Source organism: Aspergillus pseudodeflectus (genome assembly GCF_044049435.1).
Source record: "Aspergillus pseudodeflectus strain CBS 756.74 chromosome Unknown BJX68scaffold_62, whole genome shotgun sequence".
Lineage (NCBI taxonomy): Eukaryota > Fungi > Ascomycota > Eurotiomycetes > Eurotiales > Aspergillaceae > Aspergillus > Aspergillus pseudodeflectus.
The window spans coordinates 67,616-87,202 of record NW_027263838.1 but is presented as its reverse complement, the minus strand read 5'-3'; the positions used below and the strand labels follow the sequence as shown (position 1 = coordinate 87,202).

At 50.2% G+C, this 19,587-nt stretch overlaps 10 protein-coding genes across 10 annotated transcripts; 6 read left to right on the top strand and 4 right to left on the bottom strand.

Moving 5' to 3' along the window:
* Nucleotides 1–600: 600 nt before the first annotated feature.
* On the top strand, nt 601–2,051 carry BJX68DRAFT_183576 (uncharacterized protein). The gene is made up of 2 exons (XM_071037249.1): nt 601–949; nt 1,108–2,051. Exon 2 carries the CDS (start codon nt 1,283–1,285, stop codon nt 1,688–1,690), a length of 408 nt encoding a protein of 135 aa, XP_070894274.1. The 5' UTR covers nt 601–949; nt 1,108–1,282; the 3' UTR covers nt 1,691–2,051.
* Nucleotides 2,052–2,338: 287 nt separating this feature from the next.
* BJX68DRAFT_183554 (cytochrome P450) lies at nt 2,339–4,454 on the bottom strand. The gene is made up of 4 exons (XM_071037248.1): nt 3,959–4,454; nt 3,143–3,900; nt 2,969–3,087; nt 2,339–2,887 (listed from the first exon to the last, which is right to left on the bottom strand). The coding sequence occupies exons 1-4, from the start codon at nt 4,325–4,327 to the stop codon at nt 2,580–2,582; spliced, it is 1,554 nt and encodes a 517-aa protein (XP_070894273.1). The 5' UTR covers nt 4,328–4,454; the 3' UTR covers nt 2,339–2,579.
* A 1,241-nt stretch (nt 4,455–5,695) lies between these two features.
* Nucleotides 5,696–8,560, top strand: BJX68DRAFT_246276 (glycerol-3-phosphate dehydrogenase GUT2). The gene is made up of 4 exons (XM_071041623.1): nt 5,696–6,646; nt 6,719–6,978; nt 7,029–8,357; nt 8,433–8,560. The coding sequence occupies exons 1-4, from the start codon at nt 6,204–6,206 to the stop codon at nt 8,501–8,503; spliced, it is 2,103 nt and encodes a 700-aa protein (XP_070894272.1). The 5' UTR covers nt 5,696–6,203; the 3' UTR covers nt 8,504–8,560.
* A 975-nt stretch (nt 8,561–9,535) lies between these two features.
* BJX68DRAFT_258351 (uncharacterized protein) lies at nt 9,536–9,838 on the bottom strand (the record flags this gene model as incomplete). Its single annotated transcript, XM_071043520.1, has 1 exon — nt 9,536–9,838. The coding sequence occupies one exon, from the start codon at nt 9,836–9,838 to the stop codon at nt 9,536–9,538; it is 303 nt and encodes a 100-aa protein (XP_070894271.1).
* Nucleotides 9,839–10,900: 1,062 nt separating this feature from the next.
* Nucleotides 10,901–12,261, top strand: BJX68DRAFT_246270 (uncharacterized protein). Its single transcript, XM_071041622.1, has one exon. The coding sequence runs from the start codon at nt 11,172–11,174 to the stop codon at nt 11,697–11,699; it is 528 nt and encodes a 175-aa protein (XP_070894270.1). The 5' UTR covers nt 10,901–11,171; the 3' UTR covers nt 11,700–12,261.
* A 1,013-nt stretch (nt 12,262–13,274) lies between these two features.
* On the top strand, nt 13,275–14,235 carry BJX68DRAFT_258350 (putative Golgi matrix protein; the record flags this gene model as incomplete). Its single annotated transcript, XM_071043519.1, has 4 exons — nt 13,275–13,461; nt 13,514–13,793; nt 13,856–13,962; nt 14,018–14,235. 4 exons carry the CDS (start codon nt 13,275–13,277, stop codon nt 14,233–14,235), a joined length of 792 nt encoding a protein of 263 aa, XP_070894269.1.
* A 105-nt stretch (nt 14,236–14,340) lies between these two features.
* On the top strand, nt 14,341–15,547 carry BJX68DRAFT_183446 (guanylate kinase). Its single transcript, XM_071037247.1, has 4 exons — nt 14,341–14,602; nt 14,669–14,779; nt 14,855–15,057; nt 15,174–15,547. Exons 1-4 carry the CDS (start codon nt 14,446–14,448, stop codon nt 15,444–15,446), a joined length of 744 nt encoding a protein of 247 aa, XP_070894268.1. The 5' UTR covers nt 14,341–14,445; the 3' UTR covers nt 15,447–15,547.
* An 11-nt stretch (nt 15,548–15,558) lies between these two features.
* aspD (septin aspD) lies at nt 15,559–17,415 on the bottom strand. Its single transcript, XM_071041621.1, has 6 exons — nt 17,114–17,415; nt 16,926–17,054; nt 16,787–16,868; nt 16,599–16,736; nt 16,315–16,528; nt 15,559–16,262 (listed from the first exon to the last, which is right to left on the bottom strand). The coding sequence occupies exons 1-6, from the start codon at nt 17,241–17,243 to the stop codon at nt 15,924–15,926; spliced, it is 1,032 nt and encodes a 343-aa protein (XP_070894267.1). The 5' UTR covers nt 17,244–17,415; the 3' UTR covers nt 15,559–15,923.
* A 155-nt stretch (nt 17,416–17,570) lies between these two features.
* BJX68DRAFT_246253 (mitochondrial 54S ribosomal protein bL32m) lies at nt 17,571–18,367 on the top strand. The gene is made up of 2 exons (XM_071041620.1): nt 17,571–18,017; nt 18,078–18,367. Exons 1-2 carry the CDS (start codon nt 17,675–17,677, stop codon nt 18,116–18,118), a joined length of 384 nt encoding a protein of 127 aa, XP_070894266.1. The 5' UTR covers nt 17,571–17,674; the 3' UTR covers nt 18,119–18,367.
* A 99-nt stretch (nt 18,368–18,466) lies between these two features.
* BJX68DRAFT_246250 (kinetochore Spc25 family protein) lies at nt 18,467–19,557 on the bottom strand. The gene is made up of 2 exons (XM_071041619.1): nt 19,140–19,557; nt 18,467–19,079 (listed from the first exon to the last, which is right to left on the bottom strand). Exons 1-2 carry the CDS (start codon nt 19,369–19,371, stop codon nt 18,535–18,537), a joined length of 777 nt encoding a protein of 258 aa, XP_070894265.1. The 5' UTR covers nt 19,372–19,557; the 3' UTR covers nt 18,467–18,534.
* Nucleotides 19,558–19,587: the final 30 nt, after the last annotated feature.

Below are 19,587 nucleotides of genomic sequence, written 5' to 3'. Positions count from 1 at the left end.
ATAATATTATTATGGGTTGTACATCGGTGTACAAAGTATAATTTACAGCGTCGATAGCTGCAAGAGGTCTGTGCCCCTGTGGCAGGCAGGTTAGACCAACACAGATCCTCGAGCTGCCAGATGCTGAGACACTCATTACCTATGATATCCGAGTGGAGTGAGGAGGAAAAGCCTTGAGAGAGCTTCAGAATGTCCATGAAAAAAAAAAGAAAAGAGCAATCCCCTCACCTCCCTAGTCCCAGAGTGTATCTTCAGATTCAAATCCTCCCAATGCTGGGGTCATTTGCCTGCCTTCAAGGTTCGCTCAAAGTTTGCAAGCAACCTTTGGGAGGAGGATATGATCACAGGAACCCAGACATGAGGGGCTGTGAGTGGCCCATGACCCCTGTTCCACCAAATTAGCTGCAGGAAAAAAGTTTGAAGGTATGCGCTAAGCCAAGCACAGCCTAGTGCAAAGCCCACTCGCAAGCTAGTCAGCAACCCCTCTCGCCTTTCTCCACCCCCAACCGCAGCGGCGCAGCCAGTCTGATCATCGCGCAATGGGGTGGTTCTTGACGCAACAGCGAGCGCCAAATAATCGTCCATTCCACACAGGAGTACCTACCTTAGACGATAATGCTAAATCAGAAATTCATGGTACTAGAGAGGAAATGGCGTAGTACAGGTGTCGGTGCATGATGCATTTGGACTAATCGGTCCCCACTTCCATCCCCTTTGCGCCTTTGCCCCATCGCCTGCTCAGCTTCCCCCAAGGTTGAAAATCTCTCTATATTACCATCGGCTGTCCCTTCCCTCTGCCCACTGTTCTGCTCTGCCGGGGTTCATTTCCTTTCTGCCTGCTTATTTTCCAGCTCTTAAATGTCTCAGTGAGACTCGGAAGCTACTCTAGGGTTGGCATTTGCATACTCGAGCGCCTGGCCAGGATGAGCCTAGATTTGCTTACTATGAGGTGACTGCAGTGCCTGAACTCGAAATCTTCCCCATCTCTGACTACACTTTTTCCATTCATTGTGCAATATTTCTCCATCCTCCAAACTTCTCACGTCTTTGGCTACTTGACTTGTGTTTTCGGCCGTCCTTATTCCTACTTATACACCATTGCACCAGCCAAGCGACCCATCGTTCCTCTATTCAAGTTTTCATATGGTCGATCTCTCAGTCCGCAACATCACGCCACAGCAACCTTGCGTATTCGATCTGCTGCCTCATACATTTAGTCCCCGTCTTTTGACTTTTCAAGACTTGACAACCTCGTCACACCTTGTTCAATCCAGCCCCGACGATGGCTACCGAGTGGTCTCTCGACTTCTGTCTGGTCTGTGACCGACAGACACTGGGTGGTCCCTATTGCTCGCAATCCTGCAGGCTCGCCGAGATTGATGCTTCTCATGAAACAAACTCATCTTATACGCAAGAATCAAGAATGGCATCCAAGAGGGGCTCAAACTCGACTGGGCGGGCTACAACAACTAACCCGCAATCTGCTACATCTGGAACATCGTCATGGAATTCCTATCGACCCCACTATCAACTAACACTATCGCCATCCTCGTCCCAAACATCCTTGTCCTCGCTACGAAGCAACTCCTCACAAGGGTCCCCGATTTCGTCACAATCCCAGACCGAGTTACGAGACTATGCGAGCTGCTTCGACCACGTCCGCGACTTGAAGAGACGATTGACATCCTGATATCCAGCGCACACCTCCCAACGGAGGTACTAAGACATGACTGATGATCTTTAACCCCGAACGAACATCCTCTTCACCTTACGTTTTCTTAAAAACTCGACTCCACACCCCAATTCGCTCCAAATAGATCGACCCTTGACCTTCCATTGCGATATACCCTCACAACAAACCCTCTCGTATTCCTACTGAAACCATACAACAACTACCTCGCCCTCACATACACTCGACTTGAGCCTGACGATCTTACGCTGAAATGATACAACCTCGAAGAAACAGGAGAGATACATCAAACAACCGGAGAGTTATAATTGCCACCCCGACGGCGAGAAGTCGGGAAAGATTAGCGAAAGGAACTGACTGCATTTCTGGCGATCTATAAATCTGCATGTCTTTGGACGAACTGCTCATTGCTTTCCACTCTCCACATCTATACTACTATGGATTTATTGGTTTAATTGTTCCGCAAAATCTATGTTGCGTTCGGTGCTTGGGGGCGGACGGTACGGCTGTGGTGTTTTGCGACTCTGATTGGGAACATCACGCTGAATGTAAAATAACATATAACACATAGGACAGATGTCATTATAGCATTTTGCTTAATAGCATATCAAGTGAGTTGTCAGCAGCTTGCCGTTTCACATTATTGTTCAGACCTTGTAGGATACTGTGACTTGTGAATCAGATTGGGAAAGCTGATGTATGTGCCTGAGCAAGCCTGCTAATGAGCATTCTAGATGGAAGTAACAATGCCTCATACCCATGCCGACGGATTACCTCGTCACGTCGCAGAGCGTATGGCTGTGTATGTCTGTCTCACAGCAAAGGGCAGCTCACTCATTCTGAGCTTCCCACTAGGCCCACTCGCTCAGTGCCCAGTGTCTCAAAGATCTCAACCCAAAGCCTTCATAAGCACCTCCTCATTCTTCGGCACGAATCTAACCTTATACTTTTTGGGTATAGCGACCAAACTCGTCGGGTCCGAATTTCCCTTGACAGGGTGCCACTCGACCTTTTCTTCGGTCGGCTCGATGCGGAAGCTGTTGAGGGTGCGGATGAACACGAGGTACAGCTCGCGATTGGCGAGCAACGAGCCAGCGCACATGCGGTAGCCCATGCCGTAGGTGAACATGGGAGCGTCGGGTTGCTCAAACCAGCGTTCCGGGCGGAATTCTTCGGGGTCGGTCCAGACTTCGGGGTCTAAGCGAGGAATGTGAGTCATGTATACTACTTTGCTGTGTGGGCCTAGAGGGTGAAGAGCGCTGTCAGCCATAAACCTACCCATGTTACAGGCCCAGGAGTTAAGGAAGAAGACGGTCCCCTTGGGAATGACCTTGCCCTCGTACGTGATGTCCCTTATAGACGTGCGGGGAAGTGCTAGGCGAAGGACAGTGTAGTATCTGGATGAGATTAGATTGGATGAATTAGCAGTTGGTGTATTTTCGGAAGCGTTACCTCAGACATTCCCTCACGAGAGCGACGATATAAGCGCACTTCTGGTCGTCGGCAGAATCGCAGAGCGGCTGGTCCTCGCCGTACATGTCCTTTATAGCCTTTGCAGCCTTGTCCTGGATATCAGGGCGCTGGGCAAGGAGCGTGATGCTCCAGGCAACAAGGGTAGTAACGGTGTCGAGCCCTCCAGATAACATAGTCAGACTGATAGAGGTGAGCTCCTCAGAGTTTAATTTGGCTTCTTTGTCGAGAATGACGTTGGCCTGAATGCAAGGTTTATGGGTTCCCTTTTCCATTCGGTCATCGAGATCACGATTGAGCGAGCCGAGGTACTTGTCACGACGGTCCCTCATCTCTTTTGCCTTTTGGGAATTGGTGTTGAACGGATTCAGGCGTAAGAGGGGGATATAATCTTGCAAGTTACCAGTAGTGCTTCTGAACTTGCTGATCTCTTCTTCGACTTCAGTGATTTCGTCAAATAGTTCCTCTTCTTGAGATGCTACACGAACTCCCCAATTGAGTGTCAGGGCCAAACTCAGACTGAGACGTTGAATCATCGCCATCGGATCCACGGGCGTCTTTCCGCTATTGCCGTACTTGTAGAGCTCAGCTACAAAAGCTTTGGACTCAACGTCTAAGTGGGACACGTATGAATCAACGGAAGGTCGATTGAGTGCTGATGCTGCGCCCTTCCTGCGTCTTTTTAGCGAGTCGCTGTACGGCGAGGTACCAATTGTGGTACCAGCTGTGTTCGAGACAATCTAAAATGGACCATGAGCAAGAAAAACAAGACCATTAGTACGGCGGCTTTGAACCCACTTTATGAAAGGTATAAAACTCCGGCCTAGAACTCAGGGCTTGCGCATTATGTCCAAAGAGAACCTTGGCCGATGCAGCTGAATTCACCACCATGATAGGAATATTACCAAGTTGAATTTGATAGACAGGGCCATAAGTCTTTGACCAAATTCGGTATTGCTCGGCAGCATTTTTCCGAATTTGTGCGAGGTTACCGATCAAAGGCAGTCCACGAGGGCCCTCGAAGCCGGGAATGCGGGCTGAAGCTCGGATGAACTCGTTGATGATGACATATAGGACCGGAACTGCGAAGGCGACTATGGCGAGTAACTGCAAAGGGTGTTCGACAGCCCTTCCATGAATAAGAGACAATGCCTCCGAGATAGCCATGTTGTGCGGATGTTCCTGGGGTGTTCGATTTTCTGATGTGAATATCTCCTATATATGTCCAAAGAAGAGATAAGACCATTTATTTGAAGACCATGTTGAATCAAAGGCGACGATGCCTCTCTTCACACCACGTCGCTTCACAAGCCTCCGCTTCGAAAGGAACTTTTCCGTCTCATCGAGTATCATGAGCAGGACACAAGCGCGCCGCGTACTACTCCACATGAATTCATGACTTGAGGAGAACCGGGGTAACTTCAGCAAGCCTTGAGGTTCGGCTGTTTATGATTCGCTGGGTGACAAATTGTCTTCAGGAAGCCAACCGAGAGAATTCCGCACCCGGAAGCATTCCGCCCAGCCCTCAGTGATACAAACCTTGTGGCCCCACGGGCACCATTCCATGTTATCAGCATATTCTTGACTGTCAATTCCGTTCCTCCGGCGGGGCGACAGGTGCTTTTCCCAGGATCCGACAACTCTTGAACATAAAACGCAAGTCAACAACTCAGCCAGCCCTATGGAGATGGAATACGTATGTATGGGTCCTCAACTGTTGCGGGTTGGTTCACTTTCAAATAGCAACGCCCTCAATGGAGATACATAGGTAGTGGACATTGTATTTTGCGATGCCATCATTGCGCAGCGGAGGTAAAGGGAGGTTATCGCCTCTCCAGCGTGATTCTCAACACGGCTGAAGGATTGTGGCGCCACTCACTGATAATCGCGATGGTCGGCTCAGCACCGAAATGTGGCTTGTGCATAGAGATTGTTCCTGAATAACTGGCTGGCATCGCCGGTTTTCAATAACTTTTTGATGTCATGTTCGACAGCCACGCTGCAAGGTTGTCCGCGCTCCGCAGTAATTAGTCCGGGTCTTATAACATCATAGTTTCCAAGAATATAGTCAGTGGGTCGAGCTTCCAATAATTCAGGTGTGCATGCACTACTCGGAGATCATCAGCGATGACCGATCACGGCGAGACTCAGGTTTTTCCATGGGCATCGGGTCTGGGCCATCAAGGCAGGGGAGCTGTCTCGATAAACCTGCCTTTTCCAACGCGCCAGGGTTGATCACGGGATACCCTGTTTGATAACTTGCACTGTGATGTTCCTGAATTTTAGGGGCAAAAACTTTGCCTGGTCACATGGAGATCGGGGCACGTTGGGCCGATCCACATCTTTTCTGATCTTTCTGTACTGGCTCTGGAGAAAGAGGTTCATCCGCGGCCGGGGCTGCCGAGCAGTCCATTGGTGGGAGAATCTGGACTTACGCTGAGAGCCCGTCATCGACCCACTACACTTTTCGCTCCAATGGCTGGATCGACTGCCAGAACTTGGCAGTCTGAAAGGGTCAACCGGCCAGCGACATGGAGCATTGCTCGGGAGAAACGTCATGACGCAGTATAAGAGAATGGAAGGTAACCCGGGTCTCTTCCACCATGACAGCTTGACCAGCTCTTCTTCACCTTGCCAGCACTCCCTCTTATGCCCCTATCCATCCTCCGGGGTTCAGCTCATCCTTTACTCACATTCCATACTCCCCTTCTCCTTTCCACCTCCTCCGGACTGCGCTGCTGTAACCATAGTGAATAGGATAACAACTCCACTAGGTATGTATGGCAATTGCGCATCCCTTCGCTCGCAATTTTGCGCGTGTCGCAGTTTTTGATGACGATTCTGACTGCTTTTTCAAGACATTTTTTTTGGGTAGCACATCGCAGCGTTCTTTTTAACGGACGCGCGCAATCTCCTCTCCTAGCAAACCCAGGGCGTTTCGTATTTTCGCGAACGCGCAGCCCCTCGCCTCGACGCAGAAACAACGTCAGCTACGGCTAAATACGGCTAATTAGCCACCTTTGATTTCACACATTACGGCACGATGGCCTCCCGTAATACTCGCAAGATTCTGCGGCCGCTCCTCTATACTACCGCCGCCCTTACAACAGTGGGTGCTGGCGCTCTCTACATTTCATACCGTCCCCGCAACATTCCCGGCCTCGAAGCGCCTGCGGTTCCGCCGCCGGGATACCATGAAGGCAAGCTTGTTCCCCCAAGTTTTCCCAGAATCAAGTCGCGCCTGGAGCAGATTCAAGATCTTAAGCGCAGTGCCGCTGGCGACGAGGCAGATGTGTACGATCTTCTTGTGATTGGTGGAGGTGCTACAGGGTCGGGAATCGCGCTCGATGCTGCGACGCGTGGTTTGAAGGTAGCGGTGGTTGAGAGAGACGATTTCAGCGCTGGAACGAGTAGTAAAAGTACGAAGCTCGTTCATGGCGGTGTACGTTACCTCGAAAAGGCCGTATGGGAGTTGGATTACAACCAGTTAGTCTCCCGTCTTTTGCATTGGAGCGCAATTCGTTTTGTTGAAGCTGACATATTCGATTCTGTCAACAGGTATGCTCTGGTGAAAGAGGCTTTGAGAGAGCGCAAGTACTTCTTGAATACTGCACCTCATCTTTCGAGCTGGCTTCCAATCATGGTTCCCGTACAGAAGTGGTGGCAGGTTCCCTACTTCTGGGCTGGTACCAAGGCATATGATTGGTTGGCTGGATCTGAGGGTATTGAGAGCTCTTACTTTCTGCCAAAGAGTAAGGCGATTGAAGCTTTTCCCATGCTTCGCAAGGACAATCTTCTAGGTGCCATGGTTTACTACGGTACGAGTTCTCGGCATACTTTAGATGCGGAAGATGTGCTAATCATTTAGATGGTGCTCACAATGACTCGCGTATGAACGTTTCACTTGCGATGACGGCTGCGTTGTACGGCAGCACTGTTGTGAACCACATGGAGGTTACTGGCCTCGAGAAAGATGCTTCTGGAAAACTGAACGGTGCCCGGTTAAGGGATTGCATTCCCGGAAAGGACGGCAAGGAGGCTGAAGAGATTACCATCAAGGCCAAGGGAATCATCAACGCGACTGGCCCCTTCACCGATTCCATCCGAAAGATGGACGAGCCTGATGTCAAGGAGATCGTGGCGCCCAGTTCCGGTGTTCACGTCATCCTGCCCGGTTATTACAGCCCATCGAACATGGGTCTCATCGACCCTTCAACGTCCGACGGCCGTGTGATCTTCTTCCTTCCTTGGCAGGGAAACACGATCGCCGGTACCACTGATACCCCGACAGACATCACTCCCCTGCCCCAGCCCTCTGAGAAAGATATAAACTGGATCTTGACGGAAATCAGACGCTATCTGGCCCCGGATATCAACGTTGACCGCTCTGATGTGCTTGCTGCCTGGGCCGGTATCCGACCTCTGGTGCGCGACCCGAAGGTGAAGAGCTCGGAGGCACTGGTTCGCAACCACCTCATCACCGTCTCTCCCTCTGGCCTGTTGACCTGCGCCGGAGGCAAATGGACGACTTATCGCCAGATGGCCGAGGAGGCCGTTGACGAGGCTATCAAGGAATTCAAGCTCAAGCCCTCTGCGATGCACAACGTTCCGGATATCAGCGGTGTCGGAGGTCGTGGCCTGGTTGCCGACAACGCCACACTTGATGGCTCTTGCCAGACTCACCAAGTCCGCCTTATCGGAGCTCATGGCTGGTCCAAGACTCTGTTCATCAACCTTATTCAGCATTACGGTCTTGAGACCGAGGTCGCCAAACACTTGACAACATCGTACGGAGATCGCGCCTGGCAGGTTGCAGCTTTGTCGGCGCCGACGGATACCCGCTTCCCCGTCCGCGGCAAGCGCATTTCTGCCCTGTACCCCTTCGTTGACGGTGAGATCCGTTTCGGCGTCCGCCACGAATACGCACAGACCGCCGTCGATGTCATCGCCCGCCGAACCCGTCTTGCATTCCTCAACGCCCAAGCTGCACTTGAGGCTCTCCCCACAGTGATTGACCTGATGGGCGACGAGCTGAACTGGGACAAGAACAGGAAGGAAGTTGAGTGGAAGGACAGTGTGAAGTACCTCGCGTCAATGGGGCTGGCCCCTGGTCTCCTCAACGTGACCCGAGACGAAGTCGAGGGCGGCAAGGTCACGGAACTGCTCGCCAGCGAGCGCGGAGCTTTCACAAGAGCTGGTAAGTACATGTGTCCAGTTGAAAGTCGGCATTCTATCCTACCTTGTGCCGGATGCTAACCAATCACCTTCACAGAACCTCCGGCAGACGTCATCGCCGAAACTCACAACCCGGTCATGGGCAGTGAGGCTCCTGCAAACAAATAGATGTAATGATATCTAAAACGTGTTGATATAGATAATAGAAATTGTACTTTACCAAAAGCTTGGATACCGCAATGGTAGTGATTTATACAGAGTATAATAGAAAATTTCAATCCGTCAGAGAAACTTCCAGCTCGCAAACCTCGAAGGGGAAGAACTTTTGATCACTTTTGATCGTATGTTAGACGTTTCCGGTTGCGCTCTGGGCGATAATATCTGATACTTGTCTCCCTAGGGCCAAGTCACCCAGGTACCAATTTCCAAGGTATCCAGTACTACTGGAGAAGTAGAGCATATAGTCCCAGCTATTATCTGAATTGGTGGAAAACATGCACATTCAGGTTATAGTAGATGCGGGGATACAATGCTGCACCGGCAATGATTTCGCTCTAGACGATATAGGACTGGAAAAAAATATGGATAATATTAAAACATGATGAGAAAGGAGCAAACAAACAAAACAGGCTGAAATAACACCCAAATAGTCATAACCCCAAGATTCAGAAAAGAGAGGCCAAAAGCAGCAATAGAGCCGTAGCGTAGATCTAACCCTTGACAATTTGACAAGAATTGAAGCCAATATTAGGTAAAAAGTAGCAAGGCAACTTTTCAGAACAGACCGAGATGATAGGAAAACAACAAACAATATAGAACCCAACTCCACCAAAGTATTAAATTCCGTTTCCTTGATAAGACACCCGAAGAAAAATTTCCTGGCTTGAATATAGGGCTGGCCACTTCAAAACCGGACTGATAGCATGATTTCCATAAAGAATTGGAAGCGATTAGTCGGAGACTACCAGAGTCTGTCCGAATCCGAATATGAGCGCATATTCTTCAGTGACTGCTTCATGTTCTCGTGCGATATGCAGTACTCGTAGGACCTCTCGCGCAAGCAGCGAGTCGACGAATTGGAGGCAGGATATCGAACATAAGAGGACGGGCGGATAGACGTATGGGATGAGACAAAATGGAGAGAGTAGATGTGTGCAGCCAGATGACCGGCGGATGGGGAGGGTATGAATATCGGGGCTATTATCGTTTGGAACCGGAAGGGCCTTCTGAATGATTGTCCCAGAATCGAGCCACCACTTTCCGGACAATTTCCTTATTCTTCGCGGTTCTTTCATAATGTTGGCGGTAGAAGTTGAAGAGAGCGAATTCATGCCGGCCGAGTAAGCAGTCTGGGTTCCCTTCGATCTTGCGCCATAAATCGTCGCGGGCTGAAACAAGAATTTGTCCGTCTCGTCCTTCAAGAGCGGCTTTGTCGCCATTCCTGGCGGCATTCAGCGCCCTCATGTAAACGGGTTCGTCATCGGATGACGTCGGGTTAGCCATTGAAGCTAAGATATAGTACTTGTGACAGCTAAACGGTTTTGCGGCTGCGCGGGAGGCTTGCGGCGTCTGAGGAACGGTGGAAGTGAACTTAGGGCTTCTGGTACTCGAAATAAGGTATCAAGAAAGGAAGAGAAAAAGAAGAAAGGAAGAAGAAGAGTAATCGATGAGAAATCCTGGTGGGCATGGTTCTTTGCAGGCTTCGGGCCTTGCCAAATTAATACACTCGAGGTGGAGCAGGGGTCGTGGATCGAGTCTTTCGTTACAGGAACACAGCGGCATGAGAGAGAAACTCAGCAGTTCTACTGGGATTCGAACAGCTCTCTGAAAAATTTTCTCTGCTGCTTCCTGCTTGTAGATGGGTCCACATGAGAAATTGCTGCTCAATCATGCAGAATGCAGGTGCTGCTGCCATACGAGATGGATTGATGGACAACCAAAATACGTCTTGGGATCCATTGTAAGGGAAAAAATGGAAAATCCTCGGGAAATAACAGGAGGGAACGCTCTCTTCCTTCCTCCAGAATTCGAGCCTCTGTGAATGGCCATGTGGCAGGTGGGGTTTCGTACGGGCTCACCCGCTGGAGCAGCGCCTCGTAAGGTCCTTAATAAGGTCAAGTATCCCCCCTTGGCGTAACGGTTTTGGGTGTGTTTTGGGAAAAGCTCAGATCCAAACGGTCTGTTTGAGGGGTGGAATTCTCCGTAGGGTTGGCTGATCTCGGTTCCGGTTGAAACTGGGAAATGTCGCGAGCCGCTTTGGGACGGGCTGTCGTTGTCTGACCGGCTTGTCTTGTGATAAAAGCAGGCATCATGGATTATTGGTAGTACGGCATACCTCGCAATGCGGCACTAATGCTTGACTCTGTCGAAGACATCAATTTCTCAGACAGGTCGCATTTTCCTCGTCCTCGAGTCTTTTTTTTTTTTCTTTTCTTTTCTTTTCATTTTTTTTCTGTGCTGACTGGAAGGGATCCTCACTCCGGAGAATCAGGAGACAGGAGCCTCGCTTAGACGTTAGACAAAGTATAAAAGAGCGCAGACAAAGTATATCCTGCTCAGCCCACGAGGTCCGACGAAATGACAGTTCTGGAGTGGACGAGACGGACAAACTCCATTCTTCTGTTCGCCGTACTAAAACAGCGGACCGTTTTGTCTCAAACCAATGGAGACATCAAGTGGAGCACTAGGGGGGAGCTTCTGTGTTTCTAAACGAAACAGAAAACGCCCTCAGTCAGAATGACTCGCATGGACTTGAGGGGCTTTTTTAGCCTATCAGTGCTTCACTGCCGACGCGGGCGTTGTTTTGCGCTTGGAAATCGTCCATTGGCTGAGCTGAATGTGGTGTATCAATCCATCCTCACACCGGTTTATGCATAATGAGTCGTCGTGCGTCGGGCAGGGTGTCGTAGCCCTGTTCGGTGACTCGAAGGATTTGGAGTTTGGCATTGGAGTTCGGGAGCCCGTCGTACTTTATGCCGGCCAAAGTACACCGTTGACATATCCGAGGTACTTCGTTGAATGCCCACACGTAGGGTCCCGTTCACTTGCGGCCACCTCAAATCTCAAACTTGAAGAAAGAGCTGGCCTTTTACAGATCGTCTGGACACTACCTGGTAATCTACGGACTCATGTTTATATGTATGAGCATCTAACGTATACAAGGCGTGTGCTCGGAGGCCGGGAGCCTCGGCAACGAATTATCTGCCCTTGCAAACCTCCTCGGCGTGGAACTGTCAATGGAGTCAGGCTCCGCATTCTCAAGAATTCGAGCGTTAAGTTCGAGAAGCCGATAAGCCGGGGATGGTTGCCGGTTTCAATTGGCATCTGGCAATTATTGGCACCTGGCACCTGCGCCTGTTATTGAGGGAGATACTAGGTTCAATTTAGGCGGCAGCTTCGCTGCCGAAGCTGCCTGGCCAATGCTCGACTGGAGAGCTTCATCCCGGAAACGCCGGGGTAGAACCCCAGCAAACTCTTCGGGACTCAGGCGCCTTTGTCTGTCATACACTGTCAACAGCTGATCCGGTGATACTGATACCTGGGACCGCCGTCCTCGGAGCACATTGTCAACGGACTCACCTGTATTTGCACATTGCCTCATGAACCCTTTATAATGGCAGTTGTGTATGAGAAATACATCCTTAGGTATCATACTCTGCCATAGTACAGCCGGAAGGCTGCCAGCTGTGTAGATTAGGGCCTAGGCTGGCTTAGCATTGTCGATTGCTCATATTCCTCTCAAACTGGCTCACTTACTGTCCATTCTCAAAGTCTACAGATGAGAGAAGAAGCGAAGTGTGGTTGTCCATGCTCCATTGTCGCTGCTCAGGTAGTAGTTGTGATGAACATGGTACAGTAGTAAGCGGAAGCTCTGGGCAACGGTAGACTCCGTAACCGCGCTAGTGATGTTGACAGCTACAGCCAACAGATCCGTCGCCTCAGGACGCCGGGAGTCACAGTATTCCTCGCCAACCAGAGCAGCTCCTTTTGTTGCAGAGAAACTTCTAAAAATGCCCGACGGTAGGTCACGAACCTTAATCTGATTTCCCCGAGCTTTCAGTCAGAATGTGCCATTTATCTGACGTTTCCTGGCCCAGGCGGAAAATCCAAGAATAAGAAGAAGAACAAGGGGCAGGCCCAACCCCACGCCACAGATGGACACAATTCCAAGGAGGACGTGAAAGAAACACTGGATCAGAAGAATGTAACTATGCAATAGAGCTTATATGCTCCATGACCCATGCTGAACTGCGACAATAGGACGTCCAGGGAGACGCGACCGAAGACCACAAACCTGAACAGGTCGAGAATGGGAAGGACTCAGATGCGGGGTCCAACGATGGCGGACCACATGATGATGATTCCCAAGATTCCAGGGCGATATCACCTATCCTAGAAGCCTTGCGCTCTAAAGACCGTTTCGAGGCCCTTGTGCGTGATCGCGATTCTCTGCGCGCCGAAGTAACCGATATGCGAAAGTCGCTCGAAGAGATTCAATCGAAACACCGGACGGATATGGAGGCTCTACAGACTAAACTGGACGATGCGGAGAGTAAAAAGGAGCACGCCGAATCCCAATTTCGCGGTTTACTCGAGCGAGTAAATACCATCAAATCGCAACTCGGTGAACGCCTCAAGGAAGATGCTGTATGGACAAGCTTCTCCCTTACATTAGTACCTGTGCTAACATTGTCTGTAGGAGGAAATTGCTCAAGCGAGGTCAAGGATTGAAGAGTTGGAGGAACAAAACTCGAGTGCCAAAGAAGAATATGAGTCGAAGATCTCGGAGGTGACGAAGGAAAACCAGCAAATGTCAAAAGAACTTTCCGAATTACGAGAACGAACAAATTTGTCTCAGCAAAATTGGCTCCGAGAGAAGGATGAGCTCTTGGAACAGGAGTCGTATCTTCAATCGGAATTCGAGCAAGCAAAAGAGGCTATGCATAATTGGGAAGTTCTCGCAATGGAGGAGCGATCTATCAGAGAAAACCTTGGAGAGAAAGTAATAGATCTGGAAGAGCAATTGGCTAGTGTGAAGGACTCGTTTGAGAAGGCTTCCGCAGAGCGTGACTCTCAGTCGGCGACGGTGGATGGGTTGCAGCGAGCTTTGCAAGAAATACAGGCTGGTGAGCTTCTAATCCGAACTCCTGATCGGTGTGCCCTACTAACCCAACGCAGCGCGCAAGCAGGAGCTTCGCGAACTCGTAGAGAGCTCTGACGCTCAAATCGAGCAGTTGAAGCAGGCACTGAACGAAGCGAAGACGAAAGCAACCGAGGCGGAAACGTCCCTTCAGGATGTTCAAGGCGAGCTTGAGAGGGTTCGGCCTTTCGAGAAGGAGGTTCGGGAGAAGAACCTTTTAATTGGCAAGCTTAGGCATGAAGCTGTAACGCTGAATGATCACTTGACGAAGGCTTTGCGGTTTCTCAAGAAGGGAAAGCCAGAGGACAATGTTGATAGGTGAGACTTTTTCTCGAGCATTATTACCTCCATATCAACTTTACTGACCCTGAACCTACAAGGCATATTGTCACGAATCATTTACTGCACTTCCTTGCGCTTGATCGGTCAGACCCAAAGAAGTTCCAGATCTTGCAACTTATTGCTGCGCTTTTGGGCTGGTCAGATGGTACGTGATAACCTGCCCTGAGAGATCGTCGAAAGTGAGGCTGACGTTGTGACAGAGCAACGTGAGCAGGCAGGCCTAGCTCGCCCAGGAGCCTCCGGGACCACCAGTGGTAGCAGGCTTCGGGTGCCAGGTTCCCCAATGCATCGCACCCCAAGTACTCCAACTCTTGCGACCGAGTTTATGGACAATGGCGCCGCAAGCAAAGAGTCATTAGCGGAGCTATGGTCCAACTTCCTTGAACAGGAGTCACAGGCCTCCCGTGAACATAGCTAATTCACCGGATGAACTTAGCGATAGATACCAGGACTTACTATTTTGCGTCACATAGCATACTATAGAAGCGTCTCATCTTCCCCCCTTGCTGTCTTCGATAAGCGGGGCCACTGTACCTACGAGTACGACACTTTATACTCCATACTATCTCTCGGGTACATCCAGGGTTCACCGCCTTTCGTTCGAGGCCTCATTCGAACAACGTAAAACATGGAACTCGAATCATGTTATTTCCCCTGGACGACAAAGGTGCTTTGGAGTCAGTACATGCATAGCTTCTTGAAAGCCCGTGGAATCATTTCGCTCTTGCGTGCGGCTCCGTCATTTTCACCCCGTTTCCCGGTTTCCACGATGGCCACCAGCACAGGTACGCAGCAACCCATCAAGCCGTCTCTATGAGCAGCCTTGTATAACAAAGATCGCGCCGACGCAGCACAAAAGTTTCGTCCAGTAGTGGTCTCCGGCCCCTCTGGAACCGGCAAATCTACACTCCTCAAGAGACTCTTCGACGAATATCCTGACACCTTCGGCTTTTCCATCTCGCGTCCGTTTCCCCTCTCTCAACCCCCTCCGCCCATCGCAATCTCGATGTAGTATTAACATCTTTCGCGACGTGCAGACACTACAAGATCTCCGCGACCCGGCGAGCAGCATGGCCGCGAATACTACTTCACGACAAAGGAGGACTTCCTCGATCTAGTCGGCAAAAACGGCTTCATCGAACATGCCCAATTCGGCGGGAATTTTTACGGCACAAGTGTCGCAGCCGTCAAGGAGATTGCGGCGAAGGAGAAGATTTGCATTCTTGATATCGAGATGGAGGTTTGTACATCCAGCGCCCGTCTCCGCTTCCGTCCGTCCTACCCTGAGGGCAGTTATGTCCCTACTTAGGTACTGCACAAGAATTCAGAAGCTAAGAAATCTCTCGCGTTGGACAGGGTGTGAAACAAGTGAAGAAGACCGATCTCAATGCGCGATTCCTGTTCCTTGCGCCCCCGTCTGTTGAGGAGCTCGAGCGGAGATTGAGGGGTCGTGGGACAGAGACCGATGAGAGCCTGGAGAAACGGTTGAACCAGGCGAAGAACGAGCTCGAGTTTTCAAAGCAGCCCGGTGCTCACGACAAGATCGTCGTTAATGATGACCTGGACACCGCCTACAAAGAGCTGAGAGACTTCATTGTTGATGGTGGGAGATTTGGATTCGAGCAATGAGGCATTGTTGCTTAAGCGGCAAACGTTATAGACGACCTTTCTCTCTTTTTTTAGCCTGCGCTGTTTATTACAATTAGAGCGCAATGAAGAGTATCTTTAGAGATATATTTCTCTTGAGCCTGAGAATTAGGGAAATTAAGTACATGAAACGACGAGATCGACGCTAGCGCTCTCATACTAGTTCTCTTTTCGGCGTGCGAACAACGCAATCGTAGGAAACGGATGTAAGCCCAGTCAGTCTCCCAAACGTAGGAGAGAGGATAACAATAAATGTACGGGAAAAGCCTAAAGTTAAAAAGGGATATCTGTTAAGAGCTTGCTGGTAAGGACATGGATGGTGATACGGGTTCTGGTGGTGAAGAATAGAAAGAATCAAATCTTCGCGCGGGCAGTCTCCTGCGTTATTCGCTTGCCCCGGGGGCACTGGCACCGAAAGACTGTGGATATTTATTTTGCTCCTCATCAACCCTGGTTCGATCAGTAGCCGTTCATAGTCATTCGCTGCGAGTTGCGGCTCAATTCCCGGTCCGCGGAAGGGCTGATGGGACGGCTGCCACCGGTGTGGCCACCGGCAGCGCTGCTCTCCTTCAACGCCAGAAGCTGCTTGGCGCGGAAAGTCTCGTAGTGAATCTGGCTTGTCGTTTCAATGAGGTCCTGGAGATGAGTGCGGGTGAGGAAATTCCGTAGGGAGACAAATTCGCAGTGGCTCTCATCCTCCACATTGATAACACCCCAGCGGTTCTGACGTCCGCGAACAGGCTGGCCATTCACAACAATCGTCTTCTCGCTTCCGACAACTGCGAAAGGGATGATGTCCTGCCGACCATTAGTCGAACCGTCACACTCATAGGACTTTGGAAATCCGTACCTTGATGCGGGCATTCACAGCACGCTCCTCATCATCAAGCTCATCGTTATCGTACGGGTACATCTTCAGGTTGTGGAAGGCAAACTCCTCCTTGATTCGCTCCTTGAACGCCTGGCGCTCTTCCAGGGTAAGAGAATCGGCCTTGGCGATGACAGGTACGACATTGACGACGTCGGACAGCTTCTTCAGGACAACGATATCGATGGGTTTGAGGCTGTTGAAGACAAGCAGTCAGTCTTCGCTTCCAATGGCTTATGAAACAACCTGGCTGGGTTTGAACTCACGCATGGCCGGATGGCTGAATGAAGAAGAGGCAGCAGTGAATTCGGGTATCTTGGATGTAGCGGTCACGCTGGGCAGTAAGTTCCTTGCGGAGGTATGCGGAGTGCTGGTCCTTGATGTATTTCACAATTGGGTCCCAGCTAGCGAACGATTAGCCAGGTCATCATGAAAACGAAATGCAATTAAATACCATCTGTCGTTGTTGACCTGGTCACCGTAGCCGGGTGTGTCAACAATGTTGAGCCGAAGACGGACGCCATTTTCCTCGATGACTATTGGTGCCCGTTAGGGAATTGGGTTGCTCAAGCTATAAGCAGGGCTGCACCTACTATGGGAGACGGTCTGAATCTCTGTAGTCGAGCGAACAGGTTCGTTGGGAGTCAGACGACCCTTGGAGTCGATCAGATGCGAAGCGAAGATGGTGTTGATCAAGGTTGATTTTCCGAGACCAGTCTGGCCTGTTCATCGGCTTAGCATAAAATACACCTGGCGACATTTTCGAGGCAATTAAGCTCACCGACACACATAACATTGAACTGAAAGCCACGCTTCAGCAGCTTCCGTTCAATCTGGGAAGTAATGCTATCGAAACCGACATGGCTCCGGGGGAAGACAGTGGATGATGGGGGGGAGCTTGCAGTGGCCATGGTGGTGTAAGGGGGAGGTGAGAACAGGATTTCCCGGGCGAGGAGGCAGTCAATGGGAGGGAATTCGATGGGAAGGAGAGGAAACGAGGGTGAAGAATTGCAGCTCGCAAAAGAAGTTGGTTTTCGGAGGAGATCAGGCCTGTACCCCCAGAATAAAGCCGGTCCGGTATCGATTGCGAGGGAGAGGAGAGCTGTGATAGACCCCTTTAATTGTTGTCGCGACTCAGGGGGGCTCTAGTCCTAAGTAGGACTAGCGCATCTCCAGATCCAAACCCAGCAAACTTGATGGTTGTCGGGAAAAGCTTCAATTTGCCGATTTCTGGTAACCGCCGACACACGCCTGACTTACGCCTTTCGCCCGCGACTGATCGTCCCGTCGGTCCAGTATTTCCATTCCGCCAATATCTATACGTGATTCTTTGTGCAACAACATGGCTCTCCGACTGCTTCCATCCAACATGTTTCCGCAGATGCTGCCTCGAATCCTAGCCCCGTCGAAATCTCTGTCCTTCACAATCCGTCTTCCAACCCAACAATCCACTCTCCTCTCGACTGTTCTCCCTTCTACTGGAATTGCGCTGAATATCCCTGACATCCTATCCGACATCTGGGACTCTGTTCTCCGAGCTGTCCCAAAGAAGAAGACATCACACATGAAGAAGCGACACAGGCAAATGGCCGGTAAAGCTTTGAAGGACGTCAAAAACCTCAACACTTGTCCCGCCTGCGGGCAAATAAAGCGATCTCACGTGCTGTGCCAACATTGCGTTGGAGGTACGCATAATATACACCCCTCTCTGCGCTTTTGGATATTAACTGGTCTGTTCTGTGCAGAGATAAAAAAGCAATGGGGACGAAAGGCTCAATTGGCATGAATTATTGCTTGAGAGTGGCACATAACCAGTGATAGACTTTGGAAACATGCTAGTAGCTGGAAAGTTTGCGAGTCTGTATTTGTATAGATATCATGTGTGTACACTGCATGGTTTTTCGGCGTTTGGCTTAGCAATTGGATTTTTGTACTATACACAATGTCAGAAAAGATATCATGACCGTCAAACGACTCAAATCACTCATGTCCTTACCATATCGCTACCAACATCACGATTAAGAGCTGCGCCGACTAGTGCTAACACCGCGCACGAGCAGGTTATACTTGGAGCGAAGAAACACCTCGCACCATATAAATCTGCTCTCCAGCACTCGTTGAGAACTTCTATGTTTCTTAATCATGTTCTATTGGAAAATCGCAAACTACTCTCATTATTCATTATCATACAGAAGCCTGGCCTCATTTCATGGCCTCCACAAACAGCTTGCGCATTCTTTTCAAAAACGCACCAAAGTCACGATCCTCATTCAACAAGCCAAGCTCCCGATCAAGGGAGACCCTATCCAACTTCGGTCGTGAGTGGAATACTTCATAATCGCGACTGGAAGTACCAAGTTCAAACCAAGCTTCAGCCTCCCAGTCCTTCTCCAACAGATGGCTATAAACAAATTTCAATCGATCCTCCCTGCCAGCTCCTTCAATTCGAAGACATAGATAGTCCTGCCAAAAATCGAGTTCAGGGACGTTCAGTCGCGACTGTGCGTCAAGATATCGAGAGTGGCTTTTCTGCGCCTCTAGTCTTTGGTTGATGGCCTTCTGCGTCTCTTCAATTTGTTGTTTGAGGCGGTCACGTTTGGTAAGTCGAGAGTCGCGTTCCAGCGTGACAGACGAAACGGCAGCATGCATCTCGGCGGCTTCGGCGGCTTCTTTCTGTAGAGTTTGTTCGTGGGTTTGCGACTTTAAGTTCAGAATCTCGATATCTCTTTGTCTCATCCGCTCATCCTCTATCCATCTCCTTGGTTAGAGCCTTCCAAGTTTTATATCTTTCTAGCGCGGTTGCAAACCTTGTAGTTCCGCCAGGCCTATTTTGAACTGATTCCGTTCCTCCAAAACTTGCTTCCTACCACGTTCAATAAAGGCATCGAATCGGGCAGTGAATTGAGCCATCCGGGTGCGCAGATCTTCGAACCCGAAGTTGATACTAGGAAGCGAGTCGGCCATTGACGGAGCGGTCGCGGAGGCCAGAGGAGGCCGCATACCGCTGGTTGAAAGCGAGGGATCAAAGGAGGAGGACATGATGCAGTAGCAGCTTGCCTGATTAGGGCACAGAGTATGGTCAAGCTAGATGCGCGGAGTCGTGCGTTATCAGGAAGGGGAAACAAGAATGGAGCTCCGGGAAAGGCCTCTGATACTTGACCAGATGTTTGTTGCGGCGCAACCAGATCTTGGCACCCCGCGGCGATCGACAATTTTTATGACAAGCTGCAGACAAAAGGTGTTCCTCCTTGAACA

Excerpts from the sequence above, each read along its gene's own strand:
- BJX68DRAFT_183576 (XM_071037249.1), top strand. The coding sequence starts at position 1,283 with ATGGCTACCGAGTGGTCTCTCGACTTCTGTCTGGTCTGTGACCGACAG.
- BJX68DRAFT_183554 (XM_071037248.1), bottom strand. The coding sequence starts at position 4,327 with ATGGCTATCTCGGAGGCATTGTCTCTTATTCATGGAAGGGCTGTCGAA. Across the intron at positions 3,088-3,142 it reads CTCGTGAGGGAATGTCTGAG|ATACTACACTGTCCTTCGCC; the intron begins GTAACGCTTCCG and ends AATCTCATCCAG. Across the intron at positions 2,888-2,968 it reads CTCCTGGGCCTGTAACATGG|ACCCCGAAGTCTGGACCGAC; the intron begins GTAGGTTTATGG and ends TTCCTCGCTTAG.
- BJX68DRAFT_246276 (XM_071041623.1), top strand. The coding sequence starts at position 6,204 with ATGGCCTCCCGTAATACTCGCAAGATTCTGCGGCCGCTCCTCTATACT. Across the intron at positions 6,979-7,028 it reads AGGTGCCATGGTTTACTACG|ATGGTGCTCACAATGACTCG; the intron begins GTACGAGTTCTC and ends CTAATCATTTAG. Across the intron at positions 8,358-8,432 it reads CGGAGCTTTCACAAGAGCTG|AACCTCCGGCAGACGTCATC; the intron begins GTAAGTACATGT and ends TCACCTTCACAG.
- BJX68DRAFT_246270 (XM_071041622.1), top strand. The coding sequence starts at position 11,172 with ATGTGGTGTATCAATCCATCCTCACACCGGTTTATGCATAATGAGTCG.
- BJX68DRAFT_183446 (XM_071037247.1), top strand. The coding sequence starts at position 14,446 with ATGGAACTCGAATCATGTTATTTCCCCTGGACGACAAAGGTGCTTTGG. Across the intron at positions 14,780-14,854 it reads CTTCGGCTTTTCCATCTCGC|ACACTACAAGATCTCCGCGA; the intron begins GTCCGTTTCCCC and ends CGCGACGTGCAG. Across the intron at positions 15,058-15,173 it reads TTCTTGATATCGAGATGGAG|GGTGTGAAACAAGTGAAGAA; the intron begins GTTTGTACATCC and ends CGCGTTGGACAG.
- aspD (XM_071041621.1), bottom strand. The coding sequence starts at position 17,243 with ATGGCCACTGCAAGCTCCCCCCCATCATCCACTGTCTTCCCCCGGAGC. Across the intron at positions 16,869-16,925 it reads GATTCAGACCGTCTCCCATA|TCATCGAGGAAAATGGCGTC; the intron begins GTAGGTGCAGCC and ends GGGCACCAATAG. Across the intron at positions 16,529-16,598 it reads ATTCAGCCATCCGGCCATGC|CCTCAAACCCATCGATATCG; the intron begins GTGAGTTCAAAC and ends TGTCTTCAACAG.
- BJX68DRAFT_246253 (XM_071041620.1), top strand. The coding sequence starts at position 17,675 with ATGGCTCTCCGACTGCTTCCATCCAACATGTTTCCGCAGATGCTGCCT. Across the intron at positions 18,018-18,077 it reads GTGCCAACATTGCGTTGGAG|AGATAAAAAAGCAATGGGGA; the intron begins GTACGCATAATA and ends TGTTCTGTGCAG.
- BJX68DRAFT_246250 (XM_071041619.1), bottom strand. The coding sequence starts at position 19,371 with ATGTCCTCCTCCTTTGATCCCTCGCTTTCAACCAGCGGTATGCGGCCT. Across the intron at positions 19,080-19,139 it reads AGGCCTGGCGGAACTACAAG|AGGATGAGCGGATGAGACAA; the intron begins GTTTGCAACCGC and ends GGAGATGGATAG.